At 50.1% G+C, this 13,689-nt stretch overlaps 1 protein-coding gene across 4 annotated transcripts in view; it reads left to right on the top strand.

The window, feature by feature from the left end:
* The window catches only part of EML1 (EMAP like 1), a 200,833-nt gene that overhangs the window by 156,856 nt on the left and 30,288 nt on the right, over positions 1-13,689 (top strand). For all 4 annotated transcript variants that reach the window (XR_007153110.1, XM_047863455.1, XM_047863454.1 and 1 more), the window contains 9 exons: positions 23-92; positions 1,860-1,970; positions 2,821-2,916; positions 4,523-4,657; positions 5,343-5,442; positions 6,361-6,515; positions 8,301-8,426; positions 8,666-8,797; positions 11,726-11,793. Coding sequence is in view for 3 of the 4 variants with exons in the window: in XM_047863455.1 (XP_047719411.1) it covers positions 23-92; positions 1,860-1,970; positions 2,821-2,916; positions 4,523-4,657; positions 5,343-5,442; positions 6,361-6,515; positions 8,301-8,426; positions 8,666-8,797; positions 11,726-11,793 (993 nt within the window). In the remaining variant the exon portion in view is untranslated. The remainder of the gene's footprint in view (positions 1-22; positions 93-1,859; positions 1,971-2,820; positions 2,917-4,522; positions 4,658-5,342; positions 5,443-6,360; positions 6,516-8,300; positions 8,427-8,665; positions 8,798-11,725; positions 11,794-13,689) is intronic.

Genomic DNA, 13,689 nt, shown 5'->3' on the forward strand with positions numbered 1-13,689 from the left:
TTTATCAATACCCTCTTTTTAGCCTAGCAGTTCACCCCGACAGGATCACGATAGCAACGGGACAAGTCGCTGGTACATCTAAGGATGGAAAAGTGAGTTGCATTATCTTTCGTGTTTTTATAACGAACCGTTAACTCCGTATAATCTGGAAACCTTGCGCTGATGACTAAGCCTGCCTAGGTATAAAGTAGCTGAATGCTTCTTAACCCTTCATTAGAATTTTTTTATCGCAGATTTTCTTACAGTGACCTTAAAACCCCCTCGAACTCACCTTAATTTCAGCCAGTTTTTAAACAGCCTTGGTCTTGCCTAAGAATTCAGCGATTCTTAAGATATTTCTTTACACACGTGACGAACACGAACGTAGTAAGTACACATTTAATAAGTAAAAGTCATAACGAATAGCATTTAGATATGGGGCATTTTGCCTCTTCAGCAGACTTCAGGCACCCTCCGCCTAAGTGCCCCGAATTCCTGACGTCACCCCGGAGCGCGAGTCTGCACGTGACCCTCAAAGGCTGCCAGAGAGTTTGGGCACAAGTTTTATAAGCACCTCAGCAAGACTTCGCCTGGAATTTTAAGGAATCAGGAGGGAACTAGTGGGCTCTAACAAATAGAGCACAGTGCGAAACTGGCTTCCAGTTCCTTCTAGGCCGCAGTCTGTGGTCGCTGCCATGTCTTAACCGACACGCCCTATAGCTTTTTTGATCTCTACTTGCACAGTGTATGAAAGGAACCTAATGACACGGAGTATTTCCATTTTTACCAGCGTGTGTTCTTCCAGAAAGCACGGATGCTGGCTACCAATTTTCAGAAAATATTCTAATGACGTCGTAACTTTTCAGAAAGTATTTTAATGTCGTATTTTAAATATTAACTTTATGCTATTTCCCATGAAAATTCTGCACTTAAAAAGAAGTCACAGGAACAGTGGAAATCAGTTTACTATTCCATAAGTGCACATAAATGGCCCAGGGCCTTCGTCCTTTTTTAAAATGTTAAGCGGCTTTTTAAAGTCTTCTACATGAGTAGCAAAGCATTTGCTCTTCCCTCTAGTGGATTCATAGTGTATTTCAGTCTCTGGCCTTGACACTGAATCCGAACTTTAGAGCCGGGGAAAACGTGATAGGCATCTGAGCCCGCCCTTCAGTGCACGTGCCGGGCAATGCCAACAGTCCAGGTGAACTGTCTGCAGACGCCCAGCTCCTCAGACCAAGTCAAGGCTAGAACCTGGCCTACTGCCTCAGCCCACTCTGTCCACTAACTAGGTATAATGCCAGTCCTTTTCCCGATTAATCTGTTCAGGGCTCTAAGGAGAAAAATTAGTATCATTCACGTTGGAGCACAATCGAGAGCGTTTGCAACTAATCGTGACAATTCTAAATGTCATCCGCGCACGATCGTGATCGATTGCCTGTTTTGCTCCCGTGAGGCCCGAGAACGCTAAACTGTCAACACTCTTGGGTGGTGACCGTCTTGCTGAATTTAGACTAACTTATACCTTAGTGATAATACAGACTTAAAGGAATACGAGGCTCCAGGTTCCTCGTCATTTTTCACTTTTAAAACTCAGATGCATCTAGGCGTACCAGTCAGAATATCAGCTCCTGTGGTACAGTTATGAAGACTTGGCTATTCCAAACTTAAAACCTGGTGGGCCTCCCCTAAAGTCACGTTGGCCACAGGGGCCCTGATCTCCTGAAGCCACTTGGGAATGTTTCATTTATGTTAAAAGGCAGAGCCTTCAAATGCAGAAAAAGACTTTTTGTTTGGACAGAATTGAAGTAATCCTGCAGCTTCGAGGTAAAGATGAATCTATGACCATCACGATGGGTGACTCTGTATTTCCTTCCAAACAGCAATTGCCCCCACACGTGCGCATCTGGGATTCTGTGACGCTGAACACACTGCATGTCATTGGAGTTGGGTTTTTTGACCGAGCTGTTACCTGTATCGCGTTCTCAAAATCTGTAAGTATGGGCCCTGGGGGTACTGGTGTCCTCGTCCCCAGGGAGGAGAGAATCAGCTCAAGGTTGAAGAGGGAGGAGGTTAACACGCTCCGTAGCCACCTGGGTGCGTGCACAGATTTGCGTGATGAAACTGTCCCGCGTCCCAGGTCCCCTCATTCAGAGGTCACACACACCCCCTCGGGGCGCACACGTGATGGGCAGAGGCCCTGCAACACCGGCTGCATGTTCCTTGAGGCACTTTTGCCGGCTCTGGCCTTGCATTTCACCTGCCCCTTGTGTGCATTTCACCGCCCCTAGGCGGCCCCAGTGTGCCTCCGTCATTCCCACACGGGCTGCCTGTCCCTAAGCAGGAGTTGGAGGGGACTCATGGTCTCCCAGGCCCCTCGGGATGTGCCCATGCGACAGATCCACCCTATAAGCCGCCGTTTCAGAAACTTAACATTCACACACACGTGCACGTGCTCACATCAGAGCACCACAAGCCTCAGCCCCAGAGGCTTTGCTCCCGCACAGCCTCCCAGCCTATGTTTGTCACACCCGTGTGCTGTGTGTGCCGTGGGCACCGGCTCCTCCAGGAGGGGGTCCTGCAGCCCCTTCACAGGCTGGTCTTAATAGAACTGATGAGGCAGGGCCACCCCCGACCCCTCTCTGCCGCTCCTGTCCCTCCATCACCCCACATCCACCTGCCCTCCCCTGGGGACCAGGGAAGCAGGTCCCCAAAGTGGTGCATCCATATTCTTTGGCCAAAATGGACTCCTTTTTAAAAATAAAAGTAATGTTGATCTTTAATGACTTTTAACCTCTTTTATTCTCAAATGTAGTCTTCCTGTGAATGCCTTTTCTCTTCCAGAATGGAGGAAGCAATCTCTGTGCCGTGGATGACTCCAACGAGCACGTACTGTCCGTGTGGGACTGGCAGAAAGGAGAACGGCTGGCCGACGCAAAGGTCTCTCTCCAAGTCTCGTGCTGGGCTGTGTTATAATTTCCCATTTTGGAGCCTTCTCCTTCCAGCCGCCTCCCGGGTCCCTTTCCTGCTTCTGAGTGGGCCAGTGGGCTCCCCATTCCCGACGCGGTCCCCAGGCGTGACGCGTGACCTGAGATTCCCTGACCCCCCGGCCACCTCCCCTCCCAGGGTGCCGTTCCCGAGCCCTGGTGGGGTTTCTTCCTCTCGTCATGATATCTGTGAGGTTGTTTTCTTCCTCATTTGACAGCCCCTACCCTTTTAATCCACTCCATCGTTTGCTGTTCTCTGCTGCTTCGTTTCATTCAGCAAACGTGCCCTTTCTTATTGTTGAAGGGGGCACTGCACATGTGATAAGTGAGACGTGCCCACTGCCCAGCCGGGGAGGGGACAGGTCAGAAGCAGCTGAGGGCTGAGGGGCAGGGCAGCACAGCCGGCACGGGGCTTGTCCAAAGCTGAGTAGCCTCAGGAAAGGCGAGCCAGATCCCAGGCCCTCCCAGTGCGACTCTTCCTGTGGGGTGTGCTGGGGCTTCCCTTTATGGTCCCTTTTTTGAAGCTTTCTTATGTTTTCCTCCCATTCAAATCATGAACGAATCCCAGTTTTTGCAGAACTGACTTTGGATTTCTCATCCTGTCATCCATTAACCTTAGATCACCTTCCTTCCCTAACATTAGGATTACCATCAGATCACCGTACCTTTCTCTCTTGCGTGTCTGGGATGTGGGGGTCTGTATTCTAATCCGGCACCTTTCCTAACACCTGTTTTCATGCTAGAGGCACGCCTTCTCATATTCTGGTCAAGTGTTTCAGTTCTGGCTATGTTGCTGGGTTGGAAGTAAACAGAGGCAAGTTATTACCCAGGTTTAAGAGCATATAGCTGAATTTCAAGCAGAAGAAACAGTCAGGGTCAGCCAACAAAGATACAGGTTCTGGAAATCAAGGTGACAGGGTCGGAGTTGATAAAGTGGCACCAAGAAAGCCAGATATCCAACCCTAGAACCCCAGCTTGGTCACGAGACCACCAGCAGAATGCTAGGAATTAAACCAGGAAGGAATCCCAGGGAAAAACAGGGCAGCCACAGTCAGCCAAGAGTGATAGAGCTGTATGTAATCCAGATTCCTGGGCCCCTCCCAGAGATTCCAGTCACTAGATGGGGATGAGGCCTGACATCTGCATTTTAACACGCATCAGGCGATTCTGTTGTTCGGCCACGGCTGGGAATCTGAGACGGGACGATGAGAGCAGATTCTTGTGGTTTTTGAGTCTCCACCCACCCCTAACCCAGCCCTTCAGCAAAAGTGTGCTGTGTGCCAGCTCTATGTGAGGTCCTGTGGGGGGCCCTGCACAGACAGAGGACCTGTGGTCCCCGTCCTCGGGGCTACTGTCCAGTGGGGGAGACAGACAAGGAGAAGTTAAGGCATGCAGCAAACATACACTGAGTGTTCACGGAAGATGAGTTCAAGGGGGAGAAAAATCAAAAGGCGTAATGCTTAACCTGAATGAGTTATTTATTTGTGGTTCCCATGTTATTTATTTTCTTGAGTGTCCTAAGAGATTTGAGACATTTGATTCTCCTGTTTTGCTCAAAGTGTTCTAACGAAGCTGTATTTGCTGCGGATTTCCACCCCACGGACACGAATATAATAGTTACTTGTGGAAAATCACATCTCTACTTTTGGACCTTAGAAGGAAACTCCCTTATTAAGAAGCAAGGACTGTTCGAGGTAACATCAAGTCACACTTGTTTTATTCTTCCCTGAGCGGTGCGTGTGATCAGCTCGCTTCTAAGGGAGCTTAGAATTTGTTTTAATTGGCAAATGTGCAAGTGTCTCTGGGGGAGGTAGCAATAACGACTATTCCCGCGGATTCCTAACAGAATTGGGGAGCTCCCTGTGTCTCTGTTGGTAACGTTGGTCATGCCAAGAAGGAAAGATGGACCAACACAGGGAGCAGCTCAGGGAAGGATGCCCTGGGGGCAGGGCAACCCCCTCCCGCCACAGGGTGGTTGCAAAGAACCACCAAGAAGACGCTCAGGCCTTGTCAGTACCAGGGACAGCGCCTCCTTCCCTATGGGGCCTTTCCCTGCACGGAGTTGGGACCGCGTTATTCTGGTGCCAGGGCCCTGTTCCTAAAGCTCTAGTCATGACAACCCGGCCCGCCCCCCAGCCCTTCCAGCCCCCTCCTCTGCTCCAACTGTCTGCAGCTTTATAATTACCAGAAATGTCTCTATTTTAGAGCAGGTAACCTCACGGCCTAAGTTATGTAACGGGGGATAAAAACGAAAGGCATATGGCGGAGTAGCAGAAGCTAACACTATGCGGCTTAGGAGTAGTGTGATTCTGGGTGTTATTCATACAAAGAAGGGGATGTCTTGACTAAATGTGTACATATATTTACAACATTTTGCAGAAGCAAGAAAAGCCAAAGTTTGTCCTCTGCGTGACTTTTTCTGAAAATGGCGACACCATTACTGGAGATTCAAGTGGCAACATCTTGGTGTGGGGAAAAGGTAACACGTGATTGTTCCCAGAGCACAAACTTCTAGGGGGATGTTATAAGAAGTCAAACGTGACTTCTCTAAGAACTGGCTATTAATATAATCGTTAGGATTACGGTAAAATCCCAAGTTTTTTGGGTACATACATACATGCGTAACTTGAGACCTTAAGACTAGAACAGATGAAAACAAGAATAGTCACTTTCTATCATTACAGAAAGGCCTTTAAGCCCAGAATAGGTTGATGGAATAGCTTTATTAGGAGATTAGGAGATCTCTTAACAGAGTATAATGAAGAAGCTATCAACGACTATTTATTGAGCTGTAAAATAAATTTCTGGTCCGTGTGGCCTCTGGGAGACAGCTATTGAGAACCAGTCACATGCAGGGCAGTGTGCTAAACACGGAAAGGAAAAACACACCATCCCTGCCCTTAAAGGACTTAGAGTTTGGGTTGGGGTGAAGGTGGAAAGAGACCCATGGATGTGATTTCAGACTAATGTGGCAACTTCTCTAGTATCCCTACTGTTGTGGGGGCAAGTCTTCACACATCGCTCCATTTCAGCCTTAGCACGATCCTGAGGGGTGAGCGGGAGCCCCATTACACAAAGGGGAAACTGAGGGGTCACTGAGTCACTCGTCAAGTGACACAGAGCACGTTAAACTCAAGTCCCTGTTTTCCGCCATGTGGAATCCCGCCATGCTCTCTCCGTCCTGTTCTTCCTTCTGGCATGTTCTCCTGAACTGTAAAGTAACCCAGGGCATGCTTTTCTGGTGCTTGGTGAGCTTCTAGAAATTGCGTCCCCTGGAGATTCGCACTGCAGAGGTGTCCTAACCAACAGGATCACGTTTTAAAACAAAAATGAGATGCGAGGGAGAGAGGCAAGTGTTTTGATAACGTACTGAGGATCGTTTTCTTGGTGTGTTTAGGTACAAATCGGATAAGCTATGCAGTTCAAGGGGCCCACGAGGGTGGCATTTTTGCACTTTGTATGTTAAGGGACGGCACACTGGTGTCGGGAGGAGGGAAAGACCGAAAGCTCATTTCTTGGAACGGAAACTATCAGAAACTTCGTAAAACTGAGGTAAGACAGCAAGCAGCAGTATCGAAATTCACTTTGAACCTAAAACTGCTATATTATTAACCAGTTTCCTTGTTCGTTTGAAATCTTTAGCTTATAGTTTTGAAAATGGTTTAGATAAAATTGTATTAAATGGGGTAACATTATAAACTTTTTTTAATGTTTATTTTTGAGAGAGAGAGACAGAGCATGAGCAGGGGAGGGGCAGAGAGAGAGAGGGAGACACAGAATCTGAAGCAGGTTGCAGCCTCTGTGCCCCGATGCGGGGCTCGAACTCTGGAACCGCGAGGTCATGACCTGAGCTGAAGTCAGACGCTTAACCGACTGAGCCACCCAGGCGCCCCAAATGGGGTAACATTATTTTAAAGTCATGGAGGCAGTTTAAGTGTAACAACTAAACTGGAATTAGGTTTATAAAAATTTAGGTTATAACGTGTTTGACATTTAGAATGTCTTATAATTGGATGGCCTCGCTTTTTTCCTAGGGAATATTATCCATGTTATGATTTTTCATTAAGATCTTTCTTCGCTTTCCACTTTAATTTCTAGGTGTTACTTTGGAGACATTGTCACTAGTATTTACTGAGTATTTACTTTGTACTTGGCTGAGGGCCAACACGTTCTCTAAAGCTGTAACTCCTTTTAGTATCTACTTTACCTCCTCATTACGTGGCCAGCAGCCCTACACACCAGTAGGAGCCCCAGACAAGAAATGTAATATGACTTCCACACCCTCACGGAATTTTCTGTCTCAATGAGCTCCGGGAAATTATGAGCAGACAGACATTAAGGTCGGCATCATTCTGAAAGTTGATGATCTTTATCCCCAGAGTAGAATGGACACATTCTAGAACTTTTCCGATTTCTTTTTTTTTTTTTTTTAAATTTTTTTAATGTTTATTTTTGAGACAGAGAGAGACAGATTGTGAGCGGGGGCGGGGCAGAGAGAGCGAGGGAGACACAGAATCTGAAGCAGGTTCCAAGCTCCCAGCGGTCAGCACAGAGCCTGATGTGGGTCTTGAACCCACAGACTGTGCGATGGTGACCTGAGCCGAAGTCAGACACTTAACTGACTGAACCACCCAGTTAATTTTTTTTAATGACATAAAACATTTTTTCAAATGACATAAAATTCATACCACATAAAATTAGCCATTTTATTTTTAACGTTTTTTTAAATTTATTTTTTAATGTTTATTATTTTGAGAGAGACAGAGTACCAGCGGGGGAGGGGCAGAGAGCGAGGGAGACACAGAATCCGAAGCAGGCTCCAGGCTCTGAGCCGTCAGCACAGAGCCCGACACGGGGCTCGAACTCACGGACCGCGAGATTATGACCTGAGCTGAAGTCGGACCTTTAACCGACTGAGCCACCCAGGCGCCCCAAGAATTTGCCATTTTAAATTACAAATAAATTTTATGGCATGTTATTTTAGTCTTTGTTTTCCAAATTTTTACCTGCTACTGCTGTCCCAGTGCCACAGCAAGAAAAGAGTGAACTAACCAGTATTATTTATTTTTTAATCTTATCCAGAAAAAAAATGCTTCATTCTTTATTGTTTTTCTTTTAACAACCTACTCTTACTGATTCTTTTAAGGTACATGCGTGTTTGGAGTTTAAAAGTCAGATTGGGGGTTCTGATCATCCACTCAACAAATCTGGCCGTGAACCTTTCTCTCCATGTTACGTGTATGGGGGGCGGGGGGAGCTGTCATGATACACAAACAGACATTTTGAATGGCGGAGCTAACGTTTCATGACATCTTCAATCTTTTCTCCTCAACGCAGATTCCAGAACAGTTTGGTCCAATCCGGACGGTGGCCGAGGGGAAGGGGGATGTGATCTTGATAGGCACAACCAGAAACTTTGTTCTGCAAGGCACCTTGTCAGGGGACTTTGCACCCATCACTCAGGTACGTTCCGGCCCAGCGGGCCTGCCTCATTTTCCGTACTGTCAGAATATAACAAAGCGTCACGAGGAGGACGACATTCCTTTTTTCAGACCAACATGACCTTCCTCGGCACCAGCACTTGGGTTCCCGCCGTGACTTAGGTGGGGCAGGAAGGGAAGCCGGAGTGAAGTGTGCATTCGCCGTGGGTACCCTACTGCCAAGGCTCCCGAGCGTTGACTGGCTGTCTCGGTCCTTTGCAGGGTCACACTGATGAGCTCTGGGGACTGGCCATCCATGCCTCAAAACCTCAATTCTTGACCTGTGGGCATGACAGGCACGCCACTCTCTGGGATGCTGTTGGCCACCGGCCCGTCTGGGACAAAATAATAGAGGTAGACGTGCACGTTACATTCCATTTTTCTTACAACAGTTCATCTGGAACGTGTTCATTTATTTATTTATTTATTTTTTTTTGCGTGAAATTTTGATAGTGACGTAAAACTGTCCCAAAGTAAATGTCGCCAGGTTTACCTCCTTCGAATGGCACTGCTTTATTTGCCTCACGCGGTCTCGTCCATGTAATTCTGAAGCGTGCTGCTGAATTTTTCAACAGCAAGTTAGCCTTCCGGAGTTGGGCTTTGGGGTCTCCTGACCGCAGAGTTCCTTAACTGGCTTCCGTGCTGAGAAACCCTTGTGACGAGCCCGCGTACCATTTACGGTGTACATTTTGAATGAGAGCGTATGCATACGACTTAATTTATCTCTACAATTTGAGTTTGATGATGACGCTTTAGGTTTTTTTTTGTTTTTTTTTTTAACGTTTATTTATTCTTGAGACAGAGAGAGACAGAGCATGAACGGGGGAGGGGCAGAGAGAGAGGGAGACACAGAATGTGAAGCAGGCTCCGGGCTCTGAGCCGTCCGCACAGAGCCCGACGCGGGGCTCGAACTCACGGACTGTGAGATCGTGACCTGAGCCGAAGTCGGATGCTTAACCGACTGAGCCACCCAGGCGCCCGGTGCTTTAGTTTTAAGTCCGCAACTGTGTGATCTTTGCCAAAGGAACTCAGATTACATACCAGAGTGCCGAAATACCTTTACCCTACGTGGAACACAGCAGCGGCTACAGTTACTGAGCTCCAGGCGCCGTACGTGTATTATCCTTGATCCCGGCAGCAGCCGTGGGGGGTGGTGTTACTGAATTAGAAACTAAGGCTTTGAAAAGTCAACTAGCTTGCCGTGATCACTGCCTTCAGCAAGCAGCAGAGCCGGCTCGGTCTGATTCCCAAACCCGGGGTCTCCCGCCGCATGGTGGCTCAGTGAGATAAAGTACGTCCCGTGTGACCTGTGCCCTTGATGACATGGCCGGTCCAGGGACAGGGGCAGCCGCTCTGCAGACCCCACTCCTCCTTGTAACCGTCACAGAGGTCCCGGCTTTTCCTGGCATGCCGAATCGGCACTTCCGCCCTCTTGCCCCTTAGTTTCGGAGAAGGTCACCAAGGGTCGAGAGCTGGCCGTCACCGGTGGAGCTGAGCACGGAGGTGACAGGGCCAGCGCCACTCGGAGGAAAGAGTGGGTGCGGCCCAGCCGGCAGGAGGGGCTGAACGAAGCGTTGTCCTGTGTTGCACCTGTCCCCTGGGGGGCCTTGGGGGGACAGGTGGGGAACACCCGAGGGGGCTGCACAGAGGTGACAATAGCCTCCAGGCATGGCGGTGGCCATGGGGGTCCGGGAGGGCGGCCTCCCTAGCCCCACTGGAAGCAATACCAGGTGCCTCCTCCCCCTCCCCTGACTGTTCACCCCTCAGCCTGACATAGGGGAAGGGGCTCAGAACCAGACACCTAAAAGCTCTGTGCTGAAGTCCTACCGCCTTTGCCCACTGGCCGAGTGGGTTTGGACACACCCACCTCAGGGGCTTCCTCTCCAAAACGTCCGGAGCCTGAACGAATCACACGGTAAAGCTTCACCTGGCGGGGGTGTCTCTCCATGTATCGGTGGCGGCCCCAAGCTTGGTCACGGCTCCCGCTGTGGAAGAACCATTGCCACGACAGAATCAGTCCCTTAAGAGTTTCTGGTCTCTCATTCTCTGAGTGCATCCGATGGTTTCTAGTGCCTCTTTCTGTCTCCACTCCCGTGGGAGCTTCTTTCTTACGCTCACTGTGCTTCACGGCCTGTCACTGCAGTCCGTTCTAACCGAGCGATCTATAGAAAACACAGATTCGATCAAGTCACACTTTTTTTTTTTGAAGATTTTACTATTTTTCAGCGACCTCTCCACCCAACGTGGAACTCTAACTTACGACCCTGAGATCGAGGGCCGCACGCTCCACCGACTGAGCCAGCCAGGCACCCCGATCATGTCACTCTTTTCGTGGAAAGAAAAATAAGCACGTCACTGTGTTACTATTTTCCGGTGATCACAGCCCTTAACGTGCTGGTGCAGCTTCCATCCTACACGCCATCTGCACGCTTTCCTGTCCCACCGGGAACATTCCACGTTATAAACGCCCTGACTCTCTACCTGCTATTCCTCGAATATGCCCCCAAACTGTGTTGCTTCTCCCTCTTCGATCACGCTCTTGTCCCTTTAACACCCGATCCAAGAAAATACCGGTTGGGGTGTCTGCCTCTACCTTCACCACCGATGATTCTCTGCTGGACAACCTGGGGGATCTCTGCACCCGGAAGCCTCCGCGCAGCCTCCCCATCCAACTTCATCTACCTCTTTCCCTCCTGGGACTTGACCACTTGCTTTTCCCTCTGCCATTGACCCCATTCTACCTTGTGTCAGAGTTAGTGACGAACACATTAGTGACAACGCCAGATCCAAACCTGGACGTGCCTTACCCATCTTGAGATCCTTTCAGGGCTCCCGGCGGGCACTCGTCCAGTGTCCACTATGGGCACTGGGCACGCTGGCCATATTTCCAGGCAAATGAGGCGTACCATCAGCAGGCTTACCGTTCAGTGTGGGGGTCAACCGAGTCCTCCTCCAAGACTTGGAGGGAGAGCGTTTACCTGTTGGCCTGTCATCTGATACCTGTAGGTCTGAAAAGATAAAAGACAGGGAGAGAACAATTCTAGAGGGATACAAATTTCATATTATCGACGTGTGACCTTCGTCTAAGTAGGAAAGCGGTTTCCTCTCTTGGAGGGAAAGGAGACGTCTAGTTTAAATGGGACCACGTAGCCCTTTGGAAGAGCCGTGCGTGCGTGTGTGTGTGTGTGTGTGCGCACGCGTGTGAGTGTGCGTGTGTGTGTGTGTTTTCTGCAGTCGTGCTGTGTCTGGCCATCAATTTACACTTCCTTTAAAATATTTTAGGATCCAGCTCAGTCTTCTGGTTTTCATCCTTCAGGGTCTGTGGTTGCAGTTGGAACACTGACTGGGAGGTGAGTCCGCATCAGCACAGCTCGTGCTCTCAGAGTGCATGGAAAAGAGGCCGCGGTCTGTGTTTCCCTGGGGACGGGCACGGCCTAGCTCTTGCTGTCTTCTCTCAGCTTCTAGCAACTGACCAAGGACTAAGTCACACCTCGGAAGTAACAGGACAGACAGGGGTCCTTTGCGTTTGGGACCGTGGGAGAGTCTGAGGAAAAGCTCCTGTACCCTTCTCCTAGAAAAGGCACCCCCCGCCCCCGCCCCCGCCATCCACACACACGCACACGCTTCCCGACAGTTTTGGGGCTCCGTGGAGCTCCTCAGGCCCTGACCTGCAGGCCGTGGCAGGAACCCCCGCTCTGGAATCGGGCGAGAAAGCATTTCGAAGCGCTGGGAATTTACCAGTGCTTTCTCTTGCTGCCCTTTCAAAATTGTAGAAACTGCCCAGATCCTGAGCCTCAGATTCAGACTCAGATTCAGGCTAGCACTTTTGTACCAAGCGCCTCCAACATGCCAGGCCGTTGGTCTGCACTTGAATCCCCGCTTTGCCACTTGGCAGCAATGTGTCTCTGAGCCGGTTAAACAGCCTCTCCGAGTTGTTGCTTTTTTGTGAATTGTGACAGTATTATCTGCCTAGCCACACGGTGCTGATGACTGAAGGCGGTGTCTGGAGCACTTTATGGGCTTGCCTGGCAGGCGGGGTCGGTGGTTACGGTTATCGTTGATTTATATATTTTGGATTGCACTTTTAGACTCTGTGTCATAGTATATGTACTTATTGTGGTTTAACCCAAATATGTTTGGTGGTTTCCTACCATCCTCCCTCTCTGAAAAGCAAACCCCTTAGGCTCTGTTGTGATGACTACAGAGTGTGTATAAGGAAAGAGGAACCATTCATAAGTCACAGGTAGCCGTGTCTTAAGAGTTGGGCATTTCGTAGCCAACAGAATTCTTCATGAAAATGTTTGCATACACATATGCACAGACACACACACACACACACACACACACACACACTCACTCACTCACTCCTTCCTGTTAACTCTCCCGGGGCCAGTGGATGCTTCAGACTCACCAGGCTCTGATGAATGGCTGACAGCTGGTTATCACCAGACCTGCATGCTGATTATGGCAGCAGGACAGGGGATGGTGACGGTGTCAGGATGCTCAGAATCCCAGACGAGGTCCTGCGCGCGGAAGAGATGGTGCGCGGAACCTGCTCCCCCCCCCCCCCGCCCCGCCCCCAGATATGCCTCCCACATCTCTGGTCCAAGTGCCGGCCTTAGCTCTGGAGGGGACAGTTCACGGGGCTGCAGAGCAGCGCCTGGTCAGCCCCAGCCTCTCCACTTCTGACGTTCTGACCTCTGTTAACGTTAAACAGACGTTAACGGTGAATGGTTGTTGAGGACGCAAGGAATCAGAGTCGAGAAGCCAAACCCACAATCCAGGGGCCGGCCCGTCCCATTGAGCGGTGGTGGTTGGGCCCAACTAGAAGGCAGGAAAACAGTAGCGCCGCGTGGCGGGCATGCCCGTGGAACGCACGCCACCGGGGGTCACGTCACCGAGGTTTGAAACTGCCACAGCCGGGCACCCACAGTCCTTTTCGCCCCTGAGAGCCCTGCGGTCCAAGTGACTGCCCCCGCCTGAGAACACACAGGCGGGAGAGTGTGGTCATTCCACAGCTCACACTTCCCGAGTACCGTGTCCTTGTCGAAGGAGACGAAGCTCGTCTGGACGCGTCGTAGTTTGCTACACGGCGCGCCTGGGCCCCCCTCCTCATCTTACAGTTAAGGACCCGGAGCCCAGACCAGTCCTGCCCTTCCTCCGCTCCCCCCACCTTGCCGTCACCCGGCCGGTGCACGCCAGTGTTCACGGACGTTCAGGCACCACGACGCTGTCCCAGCCCCAGC

Source organism: Prionailurus viverrinus, chromosome B3 (genome assembly GCF_022837055.1).
Source record: "Prionailurus viverrinus isolate Anna chromosome B3, UM_Priviv_1.0, whole genome shotgun sequence".
Lineage (NCBI taxonomy): Eukaryota > Metazoa > Chordata > Mammalia > Carnivora > Felidae > Prionailurus > Prionailurus viverrinus.